This window comes from Lacerta agilis, chromosome 7, assembly GCF_009819535.1.
Source record: "Lacerta agilis isolate rLacAgi1 chromosome 7, rLacAgi1.pri, whole genome shotgun sequence".
Lineage (NCBI taxonomy): Eukaryota > Metazoa > Chordata > Lepidosauria > Squamata > Lacertidae > Lacerta > Lacerta agilis.
In genome coordinates, this window is record NC_046318.1 from 55522151 (window position 1) to 55538705 (window position 16555).

The following is a 16555-nucleotide window of genomic DNA, read 5'->3' on the forward strand; positions in this document are numbered from 1 at the left end:
TAATGGCTTCTATTTTTGGCAATTTTGTTATTGTAATTTATGAAAGGTTTGCAAAGTGAGAACCCTGCAGAAGACAAATCAAACAATGCATAGATCAGCAAATTTTAAGAAACATTCAAAGGTCAAACATATAAGCAAGAAGCAAGTAAGTAAAAGAAAATGTATTGGGCTCTGGATGCTAACACACACGTGCACACCCAGCAGGAGAGTGGAAAGAAGAGAGGACCATTTACCCAGGTAGACAGTGAAAGGTGTTCCTTAACATCTGCTGCCTTCTTGTCCTCTACCTGTGGTAAGTTTGCAGGAGAGTTTGGCTCCTAGAGAGGCCAGCCAGTTTGACTCAGTTTGTCAGCAGACACCTCTGCCTGATGTCATCATCAGGTTTCTGGTGACAAGGACTTAAAAGGAATCCTGTTTGGCGGGATGGACCCACCAGTGGCAGGGTCACCACCAATAGCTTGTAGTCCTCCTATATTCATCCTTGTCACTGGAGGTCCAGGTAACTGACTAGATTATCATCAGGGTCCCTTCCAACTCTACAATTATACTAATTGTGTATTGTCCCTGTACTCTGGAACACCCCTTCCCTTTGTCATACACAAAGCATCATCCATTAGTTGCTTCAGAGATGTATATACATCTTTTTTCAGGCTTTCACTGACCCTTAAGATTTGAGCCTGTTATTTCTAGATTTCTGTCTTTATATCTGTTTATATAATACTGTTGTGAGTTTGGGGGTTTAGCCTGCGTGGTACCCAAGTCCCTTGTAATTTCTGGAATCCTGGATCCAGCAAGGGTTAAAATCTAACTGAGGTGTTCCACTGTTGAATGGGTCAGGCAAGTCCCTTTGTGAAAGAATGGCCATAGTTACCATCGAAAAACGTTCCTTATTATAACAAAGTGGGTTGCTCTATGCTAGAGATCAAATGGGTGGGAGAGAAAAAGACAAACGCCAGTGTGTGAGACAGCTGAGCTAGAAGCAGGCAGAAGCTAGAGAGTGAGAGTTAGAAATTAATGGGACTAGGTAAGCAAGACAGGAAAAGTAGGGTGTTAAATATAGCTATACTTTGTAGAGAAAAGCAGACATACCAGTAATCTCAGGGTGGCCTATTTCTGCAAAAATGTCTTACTTTTACAAACACTTTGCTCATTGTTTCACAAACAGTTGCAAAACAGACTGCTGTTTTGTCCACAGTTTGACCACAAGATGTAAAAGCATGGTATGATAGTTGGTAATTTTGTATTTGCATTTCTGTACCCAGTATCCCTATTTTTAACATCTTTCTTACCTTTCCTCTTCCATTAACCTTAGTTGAACCTTTAAGTGCCAATGCTTTGGACAAAATCCCCCTCTATGTAGATTTCTTGTACTGTTTGTTTCTGCTTTACTGAGCCAGGATTCTAGAGTGTCACCCGTTGTGTAACTGAGAATCTAGTATGCCGTTTCTCCTACCACAGAGGTGGTTGTCATCAATGAACCTGTTGTATTTCAGACAGTGTATCAAATTTGCCGTCCTATTCTCTCATCTTTTCACCTCTTGGCTGAACGAGTATGCTTTTGTGTTTGTGGCGTGGCTTTTCAAGCTCACGCCTCCAGTCACACAAACACAAATGCATAGCTTTTAGTGCACATAAATACTTTCAGTATTCACGATATGGCCAATTTTATGCACACAAGTTCCAGAATATTGACTGTGAGGCAACTAGGCAATGTGGCTAATACAAAGAAAAAAGCAATCATGAATATGAAGACTCTTTATCTCAAGACAGCCAGATGATAAATTTCTGGTTGTGGCACATTTTACCTTGAATTGCAGAATTATGCAGGGGGAGGGTGTGGAATCCTGTGTTTCCTATGAAAGGATACAAACCAGTTTTTGACAAGACAGCAGTGTCATGATTTTTGTCAGTATTCATCAATCTGTCCTTGCTTAGTCTTGTGCCAAAGAAGCAGCTAGGAATTTATTTGAAGTAGAAATAAGATATTCTCTCCCCTTTATGCTGTTTTCACTGGTGGTATATCTTTCTGATGGGAAAGTGGTTTAACATACATTTCCTCCCACCTGCAACATGAAGTGGCATAGTTCAGAAAGACCTTTACCGTGTGATTGTGCTGAATGTATAAACTGAGATTTAGATGAACACCACTTCTGAAGGAATGATTTGTGCTTATATTATGACTGCGTTTCATTCAGCAGCTGGTGTTGTGACCTTTTTTGTCCTAGTTCGCGCTAGAATTGTCGCAACATTATTTTTAAAAGGACATCATGGAACTTACTTTATTTGCTTCATGGAATCTATAGCACTGCGTAACTTTAGTGTTGCAATTGTTCCATGGTGTTGTCTGAAATAAAGGACAGTCCCTTTTAACATTATAAAATAACTTCTACGGTCCAGAGAAACTTTTCCCACTCGTAGTAAAACATCTTAGAACCTCACATTGAAATTGCCACTTAGGGTGTGTGAACAGGGCAGCACTGAGTAAACAGTGCCTTTGCTGTTCCTGCAGCTGTTCTCCTTTCCTATTGATGGAATCATTCCAGGATTCCTAATCTTGGTGCTTGGATGAAAAATCAACCAACTCAAACACTTTGGAATAACCTGGGAATCCACAGAGTTGCTGAAGTACCAGCAATTATGAATTAAGTGTAGTAGTAGTAGTAGTAGTAATAATTTATTATCCACATATTTCACAATGAAATCATCTCCTGGAGTCCTCTTTGCCAATCCTCTGCATGCCACTTTTCTCAGAGAGAATCCCACCAAATAAACCAAGCAGCAGCAGCAGAAGCAGATTACATTAGCATGCATGGCTAAGGGTTAAACTGTCACTTTTATTTTGAAAAGCTCCAAAGTTACTTCACGATGATTAAGCAACATGCCACAAAAATAGTGAGCATGTATTTGAATCCACAAGGCATCGGACTAGACATTGAGCAAAACAGGAGAGGTGTGTGAGAAAAATTTAAGCTGCGTAGTAGGCCTACTATTAATCCAAAACATTACTCTTGGTCTCAGAAAGGATGCGACTATGGGAATAGTGTGCCTTCACCACAGCTCCTAATGCCCGGCATTAAAGGTGAGAACTGCCACACTCTGGATCCAAGGGCAATTCCATGTGAGTCAACCTGGACTACGATGAAACTGTTTTAAGACTTTGCGATGCCCGTGAAGTTTGGGATTTTGCTGTAAGTCTAAATGCAGCTCCCATTCCGGGCCTTGGCCATGGCAGATGCTGCCTCTTCCTATCAGCCTTTCTGATTGCAAGTGGCAGAAATTCAACAGGGGGAGGCTTTTTCCAAAACAAAAGAGGGCAGCAGCAGATGGCTTCGCCTGTTGAACGTCTGCCTTGCAGAAACAGTTGTCGGAAGGCGAGGGAACGCTCGCAGCTGGGAAGAGAAGGCTACCCGACGGGCCGTCTCAGCTGCAGCTTGCCTTCAGCTTCAAGGCCCAGAGAGCCACCTCGCCCTCGTCGCCGCCCCCTGATGAACGCCAGGCCTCGCCTCTTTATTGCGGCTCCCTCCTTTGCCTAGCAACCAGCGACAGGCCTGCTCGCCCGCACCCCTGCCTGCCTGCCTGCCTGCGCGGGGCCGGCGCTCCAGTAGCCGAGGCCGGCGGGGCAGAGATGCGGCCGTTGGGGTCTCGCGCGCCGGCTGCCGCGGAGGGCCATGAGGGGCCTCAGCCTCCTCCCGTCCTACAGAGGCGAGGGGGCCGAATCTTCGGCCGCCGTTGAACCTCCGTCTTTTCCCCGATAGAGAGCGGTGGTGGTGGAAGGGCCGCTATGAGCAGGAGCCAGCAGCGCATCCACTTGGAACAGCGGGGTGTGTGTGAGTGCAGCGGGTGGGGGGGGGCTGTTCTGGGGGGGTTGGGGTGGCAGAGAGGAATTGCTGCAAGTTCCCCCCTTCCCCTAAAAGGAAGGGACACTGATGGGCCACTCTCCCTGCTTGGCGTGCGTGCAGTATGGCGACCCAATTGGTCTACCTTACGAGGTTGTTGTGAGGGATTAATGTGAAGCTCCCCGGGCGCTCTTTTAACAGAGCGATGTGTCCCATTGAGCTAAATGGGGTTTATTCACAAATAATAGCACAGGATTCTAGCCTAAAGCATTTTGCAAATACTGAGTATTGAAGAGAAGAGGCGTGTTGGGGCTCAACCCTGCCTGAAATGACTCCCCTAGGGAAGGGCACTCTGCACATGCTTGAAACACTTCTCACGCTGCAGTGGGGGGGTTCAGTGGTATATTGTGTTGAAAAACAGGCTGCAGGAATGGCACCTGACAAAAACAAAGCCGTGGGGCTTCCACTCAGAAAGTAAAGATACTAACAATTCTGAGGACTTGAGGAAACAAAAGTGAGCAGTGGTAAAACAGAGCAGTGGGAATAAGAATTTGCCTGATGGGAAGAGAGTGATAATACAGTTCGTTTTCAATGAGGTCCAGATTATCATGTGTATGGTTTTGTGTGGTGTGTTTGTTCTGAGGTAGTGGAGAGAGAGTGTGTGGGTTTGAGAAACTTGTAGGTTTCAGAGATGATTTGGGGATAATTTATTTTACATTTGCTAGAGTAAGTCAACTGCTAGGCTGGAAAGAGCAGAGGGCTGTAAATTTCATTTACTGTATCTTAGTTCATGTAAAAGGGGACCATCAGAAATGTGATATAAATGTTTTTCTAACAAACTTTGAAATCTATGCCTTTTAATGCATTATAGGGTTCATTTAAAAAAAAAATTCCCAGAAACTTCAGTGAGTACAAAATATAGTATAACCAGTTAATTGGGGCCAGCTTTATGCATCCTTTCTCACCTGTGCTTACATAGCTGCATTAGATCTCTTTCCAAGCACAATTCAAAGTGTAGATTGTTACCTTTCTGTGGAGAATCTTTGGTCTACGGGCTTAATAGGCATGCTAGGCCTCTCCATACCCACCTGCCTTACACCTATATATGATGACACCAGGTGCAGAGCAGGTATATGTGCACCTGAGCCAAAAAGAAGTTTGCAGGCACTGCTGATCACCCACACCTGCAAAGCCCAGTGCAGCTGATTGGTTGTTGTTGCTTTGTGGGCTGTGCAGAAAAATGGGTCACCTGACATCACTGTGTTGTTAGATGATTGATAGGTGGGTGAACTCTCCTCCTGGCTAGATCCACTTCCCCAACCTTGCTGTAAAGCCTTAAGTTGTGTGTGGCTGGTGATAAAAGGATATAGAGCTGTCCCACTGTTGTACCTCTGATGTGTAATATTCTCTCTCAAGAAGTGTAACAGGTTCCAATTTTGATGTCTTTTTGGCACCAGAAATTGCAGCAATTTTTTTAGTTTTATTGTTTTCTGCTAGATCTTAGAGGTTTTTGCTGCAGCTTCTACAACAATTTATTGTATTGTTTGTATGCCAGCCTGAGAACCCTGTTATTGAAAGATGGTTTATAAACTGACAAAATAAGCTATAAAAATTCCTTAAGTGTTTTGTTAATAGATATCCTATCCCAATCACACTCCTTTTAATCTGTGTTCTGACCAAATTTTGGTTTGAATAATACGTTGTAGTGCATCATTAAAATGGGGAAGTGCGCTGTCTAAAGCAAAATTTACCATTACTGGTAAAATATTTACTGTTTTTAATGCAAGTATATTTAACTGTAATGTTACTTTAACTTTTGGTATGAAAATAGAGTAACTGAATCTGAATGGACTTTGCATATTTCAGATTCACAAGCTCCTAATGGTAAGCTGCCAGAAATCTCATGCATCCCTGAATGGTAAGTATTTATTTAACTTTGGCCTGTGGTCTAAAATTAGTGTTCTAAAATAGGAAACACAGTGTTTTTAAAATATGAAAGCCCAACCCAACTTGATTTCAAAAGAGGTTGGTTTTTAGCTCAATGCTAGTGATGATCTTCCCTAACTTAGCATCGTTCCATAACTCCTAACTCCTCATTTCTCACTCCCATTAATGGAGATGAATGGTTAAGTCTGTAATCTTATATCAATATACCGTATTATTCTGGGAGTAAACCCCACTGAACTAAGTGAGACCTGCTCCAAAGTAGACATGTAGAAGATTGCATTGTTAACCTCTTTGCAACTGAGAGGCTGCTGTTGCTTACTGCATCTGCCACCTGAACAGCAGACTTATATGTAGTCATGATGCTGAAATTGCCTGTTGCTGGTTCACAGGAATACTTTCGTTTCTATAGTTTAGAGCCAAATATTCCCTTGTTCTATTCAACTTCTTGTTCTATTCAACTTCTTTATTCCCAGCTCTTGAGACCTTTGGGGGATTGTTGATGTTTTTAAATGTCTACAAGTACTGCGCTTTCTTTGCCAAAGATTTGGAGTTATCATTTCCTATTTTAGGTGATAGGGTCTTGTAAGTTTAAATTGCAACAGAAGAATTAATAAGGAAAGCTTAGCATCATATTTTAATGATTCATAAAAGCTGTAGCAGTTATCAAAACAGGCACTTTTTAAAAGTAAAGGGACATATGCCTCTAGTATGCATAAGATCCTTTTCTTTATCATGATGCATTTTGAACTATTTCTTTGGCAATCCATCTGATTTTCTCACTGAGAAGATCAATGCAAACTTTCCTGAAATACAGTTTGTATTTCTCTTTTCTCTGTAGCTCTGTAGCACTCCAATATTCCTTGGCTGAAGTTGAGCAGTTTCTCACAGATAACTTGATAAGGAAAGAGGTAGCTAAATGTTACAATATTTGATTGAAAACAGTTTGTAGCACAATTCTGAAGAAGCAGTAAGTTGGCCGGGGAGAGAAGTCCTTCTGAGGAGTAATCATGTAGGGCAGTCTTCCCCAACATTTTGGGGAAGTTTCCATCAGCTTCAAGGGAAGGCCAACAGAGTTTGAAACATAGCAATCCTTGGTGACCCACTTATTACTTGAGAAATGTCTGTACCAGACAACATGTGAAAAGCATTTATTATTTTTTGCTTTTGTATCCCCTCTGGTGTTCATTATGATGTTTGAAACAGCAGACCTGCCATTTCTCAGCCACCAAAGGAACAAAAATTGCCAATCCTAAAATCTGACCAAAGATTCCTGGATAAAAAAGTCTCCGGAAAATCATTCGGGGGTCACCTTTTCGAGAATAGTTGGAAACATGCAGTGATAAAGACAAAAAGGATAAAACAAGGTAAGATGTTTAAGGTTGTCATTTGATAGTTATCCTAGGCTACATTTCATAAAAAGGAAACTTACCAAGATTTTTTAGTGTTGGAGTTGCCATAAAGATCAACCTAATCTCTATTTCTGGCTGCTTCCAGATTGTCATTAGTTTGTGGACTGGAATCCACAGACTACTGGCAAATTTAGGTTGAGCAATTATAGTGGATTTTGTAGTTGTGTACAACAAACCAATTGCCAAAGGAATTGGACTATTTGCAATAAGAAAAGTGATGGGAAATACACTGAAAGGGGATAACAATTGCTTGATTTAAATACATACAACCTCCTCACAAACAAAATCAACAGTTGTTAACAAACTGGTTGTCTGGAAGGTACCTATTTAGTTTTTCCTTGCACTTTTTGTTGTTGTGAGTTATCTTCCACTCGTTAAAATCAATAGATGTTTGCCCATTGAGTTCAAAAGAACAATAATTTTCCTTTAAACTGCTGTACTGCACATCCTCTCCAGATATTGCTGTTCTTCTCAGCCACTTTTGATACCATTAATGATAGTATTCTTCAGGATGGGCACCCTGGTTTGGAAGATGGAAGTGATGTTCTGATTGGTTCACTTCTGCTTCTCAAGCTGTTCCCAGAATGTGATAGTTGGGAACTACTGCTTGATCCCATAGTATTTCTTCTTTGCTGTTTCATAGTGTTTTGTCTTGCTCCATACTTTTTCATAACTAAATCACACTTTTGGATAAAGGCCATCAGTGTACTGATGACACCCAGCACTTTCTGTGTGTCTCATTTTATCAGTTTCAGGTGATGGAGTGGAAGTGGTGAGGAGGTGCCTGGAATCTATAATGGGCTGAAGGTGGGTTAATAAGCAAACTCAATCCCATCAAGACAGAGGTTCTGTTAGTAGGTGTTTTGTCTGTTCAGGGAGATAGTGTTCAACTTGTTCTGGGGCTCTCTCCATTTGAGGTAAGGTGTGTGGAAACCAGAGTGAAGGCCTCTTCTGGTTGTGGTACCCTGTTTGTTCTTTCCCAAGGGAAGCTTGCCTGATGCCAGGATTACTATCTTTTCAGTGCAAGCAGACTTTATTTTCCCAGGCTTTTTAATTAATATATTGCTGCTTTTAATATGTTGTATATTGGCATGTTTTTGTAAATAGCACAAAAGGATTGCTGAAGCGAGATATGTAAACATTTGTATGTAAATAACATATTAAGGTAGTCAACAACAGAATGTTCAATTTTGTTCTAAAACAGTTGGTTTTGGGGGGTTTTAGCGATGGAATTATTCCAGGTTTGACTGCCATTTAGGGATTCTTAGGATTGCTGCAACTTGATCCTCTTACCTGGGAGTAAGCCCCATTGAACTTGGTGGAACATATTTCAAAGTTGTTGTTGTTGTTGTTTGTTGTTGTTCAGTCGTTCAGTTGTGTCCGACTCTTCGTGACCCCATGGACCAGAGCACGCCAGGCATGCCTCATGCTAGTCGCTTTGAGAACACTGTCCAACCATCTCATCCTCGGTCGTCCCCTTCTCCTTGTGCCCTCCATCTTTCCCAACATCAGGGTCTTTTCTAGGGAGTCTTCTCTTCTCATGAGGTGGCCAAAGTACTGGAGCCTCAACTTCAGGATCTGTCCTTCCAGTGAGCACTCGGGGCTGCTTTCTTTAAGGATGGATAAGTTTGATCTTTTTGCAATCCATGGGACTCTCAAGAGTCTCCTCCAGCACCATGATTCAAAAGCATCAATTCTTCGGCGATCAGTCTTCTTTATGGCCCAGCTCTCACTTCCATACATTACTACTGGGAAAACCATAGCTTTAACTATCTGGACCTTTGTCGGCAAGGTGATGTCTCTGCTTTTTAAGATGCTGTCTAGGTTTGTCATTGCTTTCCTCCCAAGAAGCAGGCGTCTTTTAATTTCAAAGTAGGCACACATAAAATAGTGCTGTTATCTGCAATCCCCCTGCAATTCATTGTGTTCCACGTAGTGGCTCAGCATTAGGAACAGAATGTGCATGTTTTAGATACTGGAGTAAGTTTCAGCTGTGGATTTGACATGATGAATAGATGTTATGCAGTTTAGTGTAAGTGTGTGCACACACAGTATATTTAGAAGGCATTTTCGCTCTTGAAGATTCCTTACTCTATAGTTGGCTGAGAACATAAGCTCACTATAAGGGAACTGCTCCTTCTGACTTGGTAACCTCACAAGGACCAGACCAATTTCCTGTCCCAGACATGCCTCTTCAGAAGTCTCCCATTGACCTCAGTGGAGCAAACTTCTAAGCAAGTGTAAGACTGTAGCTCTAGCTAGTTTTGGCCTGATGTTCCATGTATGCTGCTTTGAATTATTTTTCTTAAGCAGAATATACGTCTACATATGGCTTGAGAGACTCTGATGAAAATGCTGCAATGCCAAGTCTTGCTCAGGCAATACCAAACCCCTCTCCCGTTGCACAGAAGACACAAGGTGCTGCTAATTTATTTCCAGACAGGTATACCATTATAAACTCTATTATTGTATGAAGTATATAGATATTTCCCATATTCAAAGTGCACTGCACAGGTATAATTCGCAGAGGCAGAATTCAAGCTGAGGAATTTCTAATAAGCACATCTCATAAAATTTGATGTACAAATTTATTTTAAAAATGGCAATAGAAGATGGAATTTTAGCTCCATTTCTGCATTTAAAGTCAAATAGATGGAAGATGAACACTTCTAAAATATGAACAGGTGATGATATAGTGATTGTATAAATCGTCATGATATAGTGGAAATTCTGTTACTTCCAAATGTTGTATGAGCCCCAATTCAGACATTGGAAAGTAGGCATACAGCCAGTCAGATGGCAAAAACTGTTGGTTGTGACATCAGTGATCACCTGTTCAGAGGAAAGGGGGAAGATTATTATTGGATACTGCATACCCAGACTGGCTTTGTTTTTTGTTCAGAGCAAAGGGAATCACTTGCCATTCAGTCACCACCCTGCCTCAAGCTTATTAGTTTCACATTGGCTTGTTTCAAACAAGCTATGTTTTGTCAGTTGCAACAAGGAAACAAGCTGTGGGTAAGCAAAAATGGAAATGAAATGTTCCACATTCTACCTCACAGCTGTTGGAAGAGGGGAGACCAGTTTTTCTGACCACACTAAACTGTGGTATAGGGTGATGTCTGAATATGGCCAGTGGGAAACAGCAAAAACCTCAGTATTTTTAAGTTATCAAGTACTCATCTGTGCCATAGGCTTACTGCTTTATGGTTTTGTTTTGTTTTTTAGACAAAGCTTATGCCTGTGCAGGGTAGTGTTTACTTCCCACACATAAATTCTCAACTTCATTAATGGTAGTTTACAATATTAGAAAAAAATCCTTCCAGTAGCACCTTAGAGACCAACTAAGTTTGTTCTTGGTATGAGCTTTTGTGTGCATGCACACTTCTTCAGATACTACTTCTTTCATGCATGCACACGAAAGCTCATACCAAGAACAAACTTAGTTGGTCTCCAAGGTGCTACTGGAATGATTTTTTTTATTTTGTTTCGACTACGGCAGACAAACACGGCTACCTACCTGTAACAGGTAGTTTACAATGTTTCATTGTTTAATGTGGTATGTAACCGAGAGGCTTCTCACTAACTCTACAATTGTATGAACTGGAGAAATGACAGTAACCACAAGTTTCCTAAGGTGGATAGAGGATAGGTTTTGCTCTTCTCCCCTACGTTTCTTTTAGTGTAAAAAAATTGCCCCACAGCCAGTAGTAGTAAGCCAAACAGCAAGCATGTGCAGTGGTGCCTCGCAAGACGAAATTAATTCGTTCCGCGAGTGTTGTCGTATAGCAGAAATTTCGTCTTGCGAAGCACCATCGGAGGAAGCGTGGTCTTACAGGGAAAAAATCGCAAAACGTTTTTGTCTTGCGAGTCACCCTTTCGTTAGCGAATGCCTTTCATCTAGTGAGGCATTCATCTTGCGAGGTACCACTGTATTTAATAAACACACATTTAATTTTGCCCCAAAAGTTCTATAAGTGTCTTACCACTGAGCTATACATGTATCATTAAGATACAATTTTTAGTAGAAACAGGAGTGGATGAATGTCTGTACTGTTCATGTTTTTCTCATGGCTTGTTGCATACTGCAGCTTGGGTTGGGGCAGGATCATTTAAGGCAATTCCCAGAAGTGCAGACAAGTTAGTCTGTTGTAGCAAAAGCTACAGTGCCACAAGGCACTTTAAATCAACATATGTATGGCATAAGGTTTCATGGACTACAGTAAACTTTAGACACATGGAGTGTTATCATGAGTTAGAGGTCAGAGAAAAATATACGACAAAGAGCCCTGTTTTATTTCTACCCAATTATGTATATCCCTGTATCTGTTGACCAATCCCATTTATTTGGGATAAAATATGTTAAAAATTTATAACACAGTCTAACCATTTAATATTATATAGTTAGATACCTTCTTCTTTTGATAATTTTAGCTCTTACAGTAATGACGACCCTGGTTTGCCACCTTTTGTGCTTCCGTGTACTTCATCACAATACTTCATTGAAAGCTGCTACAAAAGCAGGTAATTTTACTCTTTATAGTTTGGATTCAGAATTATGTTCCTGAAGGCTGAGTGTTGGCATGTCCGATTGGGCTTTAGTCAGCCTCAGAGCTCCTTCCCCTAGGGTCAAAAGAGAGGCAAGGCCTCAGAGAGGTGGATCTGGTGCCCACTCCCCACTGCAGCAGACACTACTGATGTCAGAGCTCTACTGGTAGGCCTCAAAAGGAGTACAGTCATACCTCGGGTTAAGAACTTAATTCGTTCTGGAGGTCCGTTCTTAACCTGAAACTCTTCTTAACCTGAAGCACCACTTTAGCTAATGGGGCCTCCCGCTGCCGCTGCGCCGCCAGAGCACGATTTCTGTTCTTATCCTGAAGCAAAGTTCTTAACCTGAAGCGTTATTTCTGGGTTAGCGGAGTCTGTAACCTGAAGCGTCTGTAACCTAAGGTACCACTGTATTATAAGTAGATGCAGTGAAGGAGACGTACCCAGACCTGCAACATGGACCCTACACTAGGGAGAAAACTACGGCAGCAAACCTGTAAAGGATGGAGTGCTGATTCACCCTTACTTTCTCTTTGCCAGTGACAGCCCAACAGGGCACTGGATGAAATTGTCACCTTTGATTTCCTCCCCCATGTCTTTGGGATTGTGCCATAAAATGACTTGACACTGGTAAAGAACATGGTGTGCTGGTGATATAATGCTCTTTGTGAACCTTGGGCCGTAAGAACCACCCTCACAGCACTATGTGAAAAATAAGCGATACCATGATGGTTATACTGTAAAACATTGCTGTCTGAGATACAGTGGTGCCTCGCAAGATGAAATTAATTCATTCCGCGAGTGTTGTCGTATAGCGGAAATTTTGTCTTGCGAAGCACGGTCGGAGGAATCACGGTTTCATGGGGGGGGGAATTCACAGCTATAGGAAACTTCGTCTTGCGAGTCACCCTTTTGTTAGCGAATGCCTTTCGTTGCGAGGTACCACTGTACTTTTTTTTTTTCTCCTGCAGGGGAGATACAGCCATGGGGGATGCTTATAAAAGAGGGGTGTTTACTTGGAAACCATGCCCTCTGAAGACATCCGGGATGCATGGTGGAGCTGGAGAATTAGGTGCTGTAAGGTAAGGCAGTTTGAGTGGACCAGGTCCTTCATGAAAAACAATGTTGGGAGTTGCTTTAACTTATATATTTAATTGTGTCTTCATCAGACTATTTTCTAAAATAAATTCCTGAAACATAATAGTGAAAGAGGGAAACATGGCTTCATCAAATTCATGAAAATAAAGTGAATATTTATTTTAACCACCTTTAACTGTCCCAAAATGGGTCTCCTATTTGGCACAGACTAGTCCACCTGCTAGGGACCCAGGTGGCGCTATGGGTTAAACCACAGTCTAGGGCTTGCTGATCAGAAGGTCGGCGGTTCGAATCCCTGCCACGGGGTGAGCTCCTGTTGCTTGGTCCCAGCTCCTGCCCACCTAGCAGTTCGAAAGCACATCAAAGTGCAAGTAGATAAATAGGGACTGCTCCAGTTTCCGTGCGCTGCTCTGGTTCGCCAGAAGCGGCTTTGTCATGCTGGCCACATGACCTGGAAGCTGTCTGCGGACAAACGCCGGCTCCCTTGGCCTATAAAGCGAGATGAGCGCCGCAACCCCAGAGTCGGACACAACTGGTCAGGGGTACCTTTACCTTTACCTTTACTCCACCTGCTTGCCTTCGGCAAGGTCACTGCATCATGTGCCCTTCACCATGTCTTGGGACCTTACTGGGGGACACAGGAAGTGAAGAGAGGCAAGGAACAAAACTCACTTAGACCTGGGGCAGTTCCAGACTGTTGCTATTGTGGATGGGATTGAACTGGGCACTGGATAGTTAAGCAGCTTCTGCATTTTAGCCTGGCCCATCTCCTTGATAATCTCTGGACTCAGCCAAGGAGTTATGTTTTGTTGTGATGCTGGGAAACATCACCCCCTCGCACTCCTCTGCCAAAGGCTCATATGTACACCCACAAAGGGACAGGGGGAGGTAAAAAGCAGAGATTTAGAATCAGCAGAGCTGATGTTATTTGTGGGGCCTGCCTGGTGTTTTTACATGAGTAGAATGTGTGCCTTTATTTAAAATGCATCTCTGGGTTATTTTTGGGGCACAGGAATTCGTTCCCCCCCCCCAAAAAAAATAGTCCAGCCCATCACATGGTCTGAGGGATGGTGGACCGGCCCACGGCTGAAAAAGGTTGCTGACCCCTGAGCTAGGCAGAACCACAATGAGGAAGGAGAGCTCTCCCATGTAGTAAAGGCTTGTGTAAAGTTGTAGTACAGTATTGGCCTACCTGAGCTGGTGAAAAGAGCAACTGAGTCAATACTTTTCTCTGCTGGAGGAAAATGTTATGACTAGTTTAACAGTACAATTCAGAACCAGTTCCTATGCAAGTTTTATTTCCCAGCAATGCTTGCTGTCCTATAGCCACTCAATTCAGCTCTATGACCCCTATTTCTTAGTATTCATTTTTAGGTCTGTCCTGTTAATATTTACCTAAAGCCCCATGCATTTTAGTCCTTTCGGTACAAAGGTTTTGATATTTGTAGAGTACTACTAGGAATCTGCATGGCAATTCCTATAGAAATAAATTTTGATGTAGGAATACTTATATGGCATTCATCAGCATGTTTTTTTCATCTCTTGGCACACTGCTGGGAAATTACACCACTGAAAGTCACCCTGATTGCCATTGTCCATAAATATAACCTATTAATAGTACGTTCTTGTGCAAATGTTTGTAGGTTGAAGAAGTACAATCGGTGTTCCAGCCTAATTTCATTTCCAGAAGGATCCAAATTCAAGCCTGGTAATGTATAGTACCTAATATATTTAATTTCCTACCATGTCTTCACCAGGATGCATTTCCTAGGCAAACTCATTTTCTCACTGCTTTACTGTGTGAACTTTCTTGCATTTTTAATATCTATACATATATATAAATGTTCAAGCTGGGTGTTTGAACATTGCTCTGTAACCGCTTGACCAATTGCCTTCAAATTTGGACACAACGTTCCATGGCAATATGGGAGTAATCTGATGTACTTACATTTAAGAAAAACCACACCTAAAAATGTGATTTTGTACAAAAAACATAGCGCCCTCCAGTGGGCGTAAAATGCAGCACACTATAGAACAGGGAGGGAGGGAGGGGGAGCGGAACTTGAGGTCAGCTCAGCCAATAGGCTGCTGGCGAGGGAGTGGCCGGAACATGCTTCAACTGCCTCCGCAAAGACATCTCCTTGCCTCAGGCTGCGCCATTTGCAATTATACAACAGTAAGCAACAGAGTTTCAGGGTGACCAGGGAGTGCGTGGGTGGCAAACAAATCACACCACAGGAGCAGCTGGGGGGAGGCAGGCGAAAAGGGGGGCAAAGACGGAAAGGAGGCAGGCAGAAGTTCATCAGGATAAGCTGTGGGAAAACGGGAGAGAAGGCAGGCTTAAGTTCATCGGGATAACGTGTGGGAAACCAGGCAAGAATGGGGGGGGGGGGGAGAGCCACAGCAAGGCATGGCTGGGCCAGCTAGTTGTTATAAAAATGTTTATTGAAGGCTTTGTTTTTGTATGTACTTAAGGGATAGCATTTCTAGGCATATTTGTAAAATGTTTCAAAGGCTTAATTCAGCGAATTAACAAAAGGCAATTACTGATATAAGCTACTAAAGTTGTTCTGGATTTATTCTAGTTATTTTGGAATGGAAATACATAGGGTCATGTTGCATTTTTATGGTCACAAATGTAATTTTTCTATCTTAATGCATACCTTGCTCAAAGTTTGCTTAGGAAAATCATAATCTAAATGGAGAACACAAAATGCTAATATAGCAAGTGTGCACTACACTAGAAATGGGAATCTGTTTAGTTTTTTTAAAATCCGAGGTATCTGTACTAAGAATAGCAAATTGAATTATGTTTTATGAACCTATATAAAATCATAGGCCTCTCTAGACAAGCATGGTCAGAGTAATGCATAATGGGGCAGGTTTATGAACACTATGGTACCCCCTTATACTACCATTGACAATCTCTCAGATAACCATTACTACTAGTTTCAAAATCATGTTTATATTTTAATGAAAATGGTTTTTTGATGTATTTTGTATAATTCTGTTTTAAGCACTTCTGTGAGAGGGGCACATTACTAATCAAGGGGAGTTTCATTTTTTTCTTCTAGGTTATCGTTTCACAGACCCTGTCATTGGAGCTCCTCCTCAGTTCCTCCAGCGGCTTTCTCAACTGGCTGCACTGGAATGTGAAACCATACATCAAGAGAAAACAAGAAAAATCAGGAAGGCCAAGAGACAGATGATGTAAACAACCTACCAGGAAAGGAACAGGCTCCTTTGAAATCATGTAAAGTTACTATTTTCTTGTTCACGTCTATCTAATTCTTTCACAAATACTACGTTGATCAGCAAACCTCACAATTAAGGGAAATATGTGATTAATAAACCTTTTTTATGTTTGTAAGTTATATTGTCATTGTAAAGTTTTTGAACTGCATCTAATGCAGTAGCAGGTCACCCACCCGCAATAGTTATAGGAAAGTCAAGAGTTGGAAGGGAACCCTGAGGATCATCTTGTCCAACCCCCTCTAATGCAGAAATCTCAGCTAAAGCATATATGTCAATGACAAACATCCAACCTGTTTAAAAACCTCCAAGGAGAGTCCTTTTGTTATTGAAAGAAAATACTGTCTGTTAGCATGTTACTTGGTTTGGGTTGCTTAACTTCTTAACCCTTTGCTATCCTCAGGATAGGCTGTGATTTATTTCATCAAATTTATATACTGCTTGACAGGTTTCTTTAAAAAAAAT

At 41.9% G+C, this 16555-nt stretch overlaps 1 protein-coding gene and 1 long non-coding RNA gene across 5 annotated transcripts; one reads left to right on the plus strand and one right to left on the minus strand.

Moving 5' to 3' along the window:
* Window positions 1-1764: 1764 nt before the first annotated feature.
* LOC117050072 lies at window positions 1765-5485 on the minus strand. Its single transcript, XR_004427055.1, has 3 exons — window positions 4802-5485; window positions 2279-2344; window positions 1765-1853 (listed from the first exon to the last, which is right to left on the minus strand). It is a non-coding gene; the product is annotated as an uncharacterized LOC117050072 (long non-coding RNA).
* On the plus strand, window positions 3577-16111 carry C7H8orf89 (chromosome 7 C8orf89 homolog). Of its 4 annotated transcripts, none has more exons than XM_033155420.1 (8): window positions 3577-3827; window positions 5703-5754; window positions 6987-7147; window positions 9503-9635; window positions 11627-11716; window positions 12712-12822; window positions 14482-14546; window positions 15913-16111. In XM_033155420.1, the coding sequence occupies exons 1-8, from the start codon at window positions 3782-3784 to the stop codon at window positions 16050-16052; spliced, it is 798 nt and encodes a 265-aa protein (XP_033011311.1). In that variant the 5' UTR covers window positions 3577-3781; the 3' UTR covers window positions 16053-16111. The 4 variants fall into 4 exon arrangements, with proteins under 4 accessions (XP_033011311.1, XP_033011312.1, XP_033011313.1 ...); XM_033155421.1 differs by having other exon boundaries at window positions 9506-9635; XM_033155422.1 differs by having other exon boundaries at window positions 3577-3821.
* The last annotated feature ends 444 nt before the right edge of the window (window positions 16112-16555 follow it).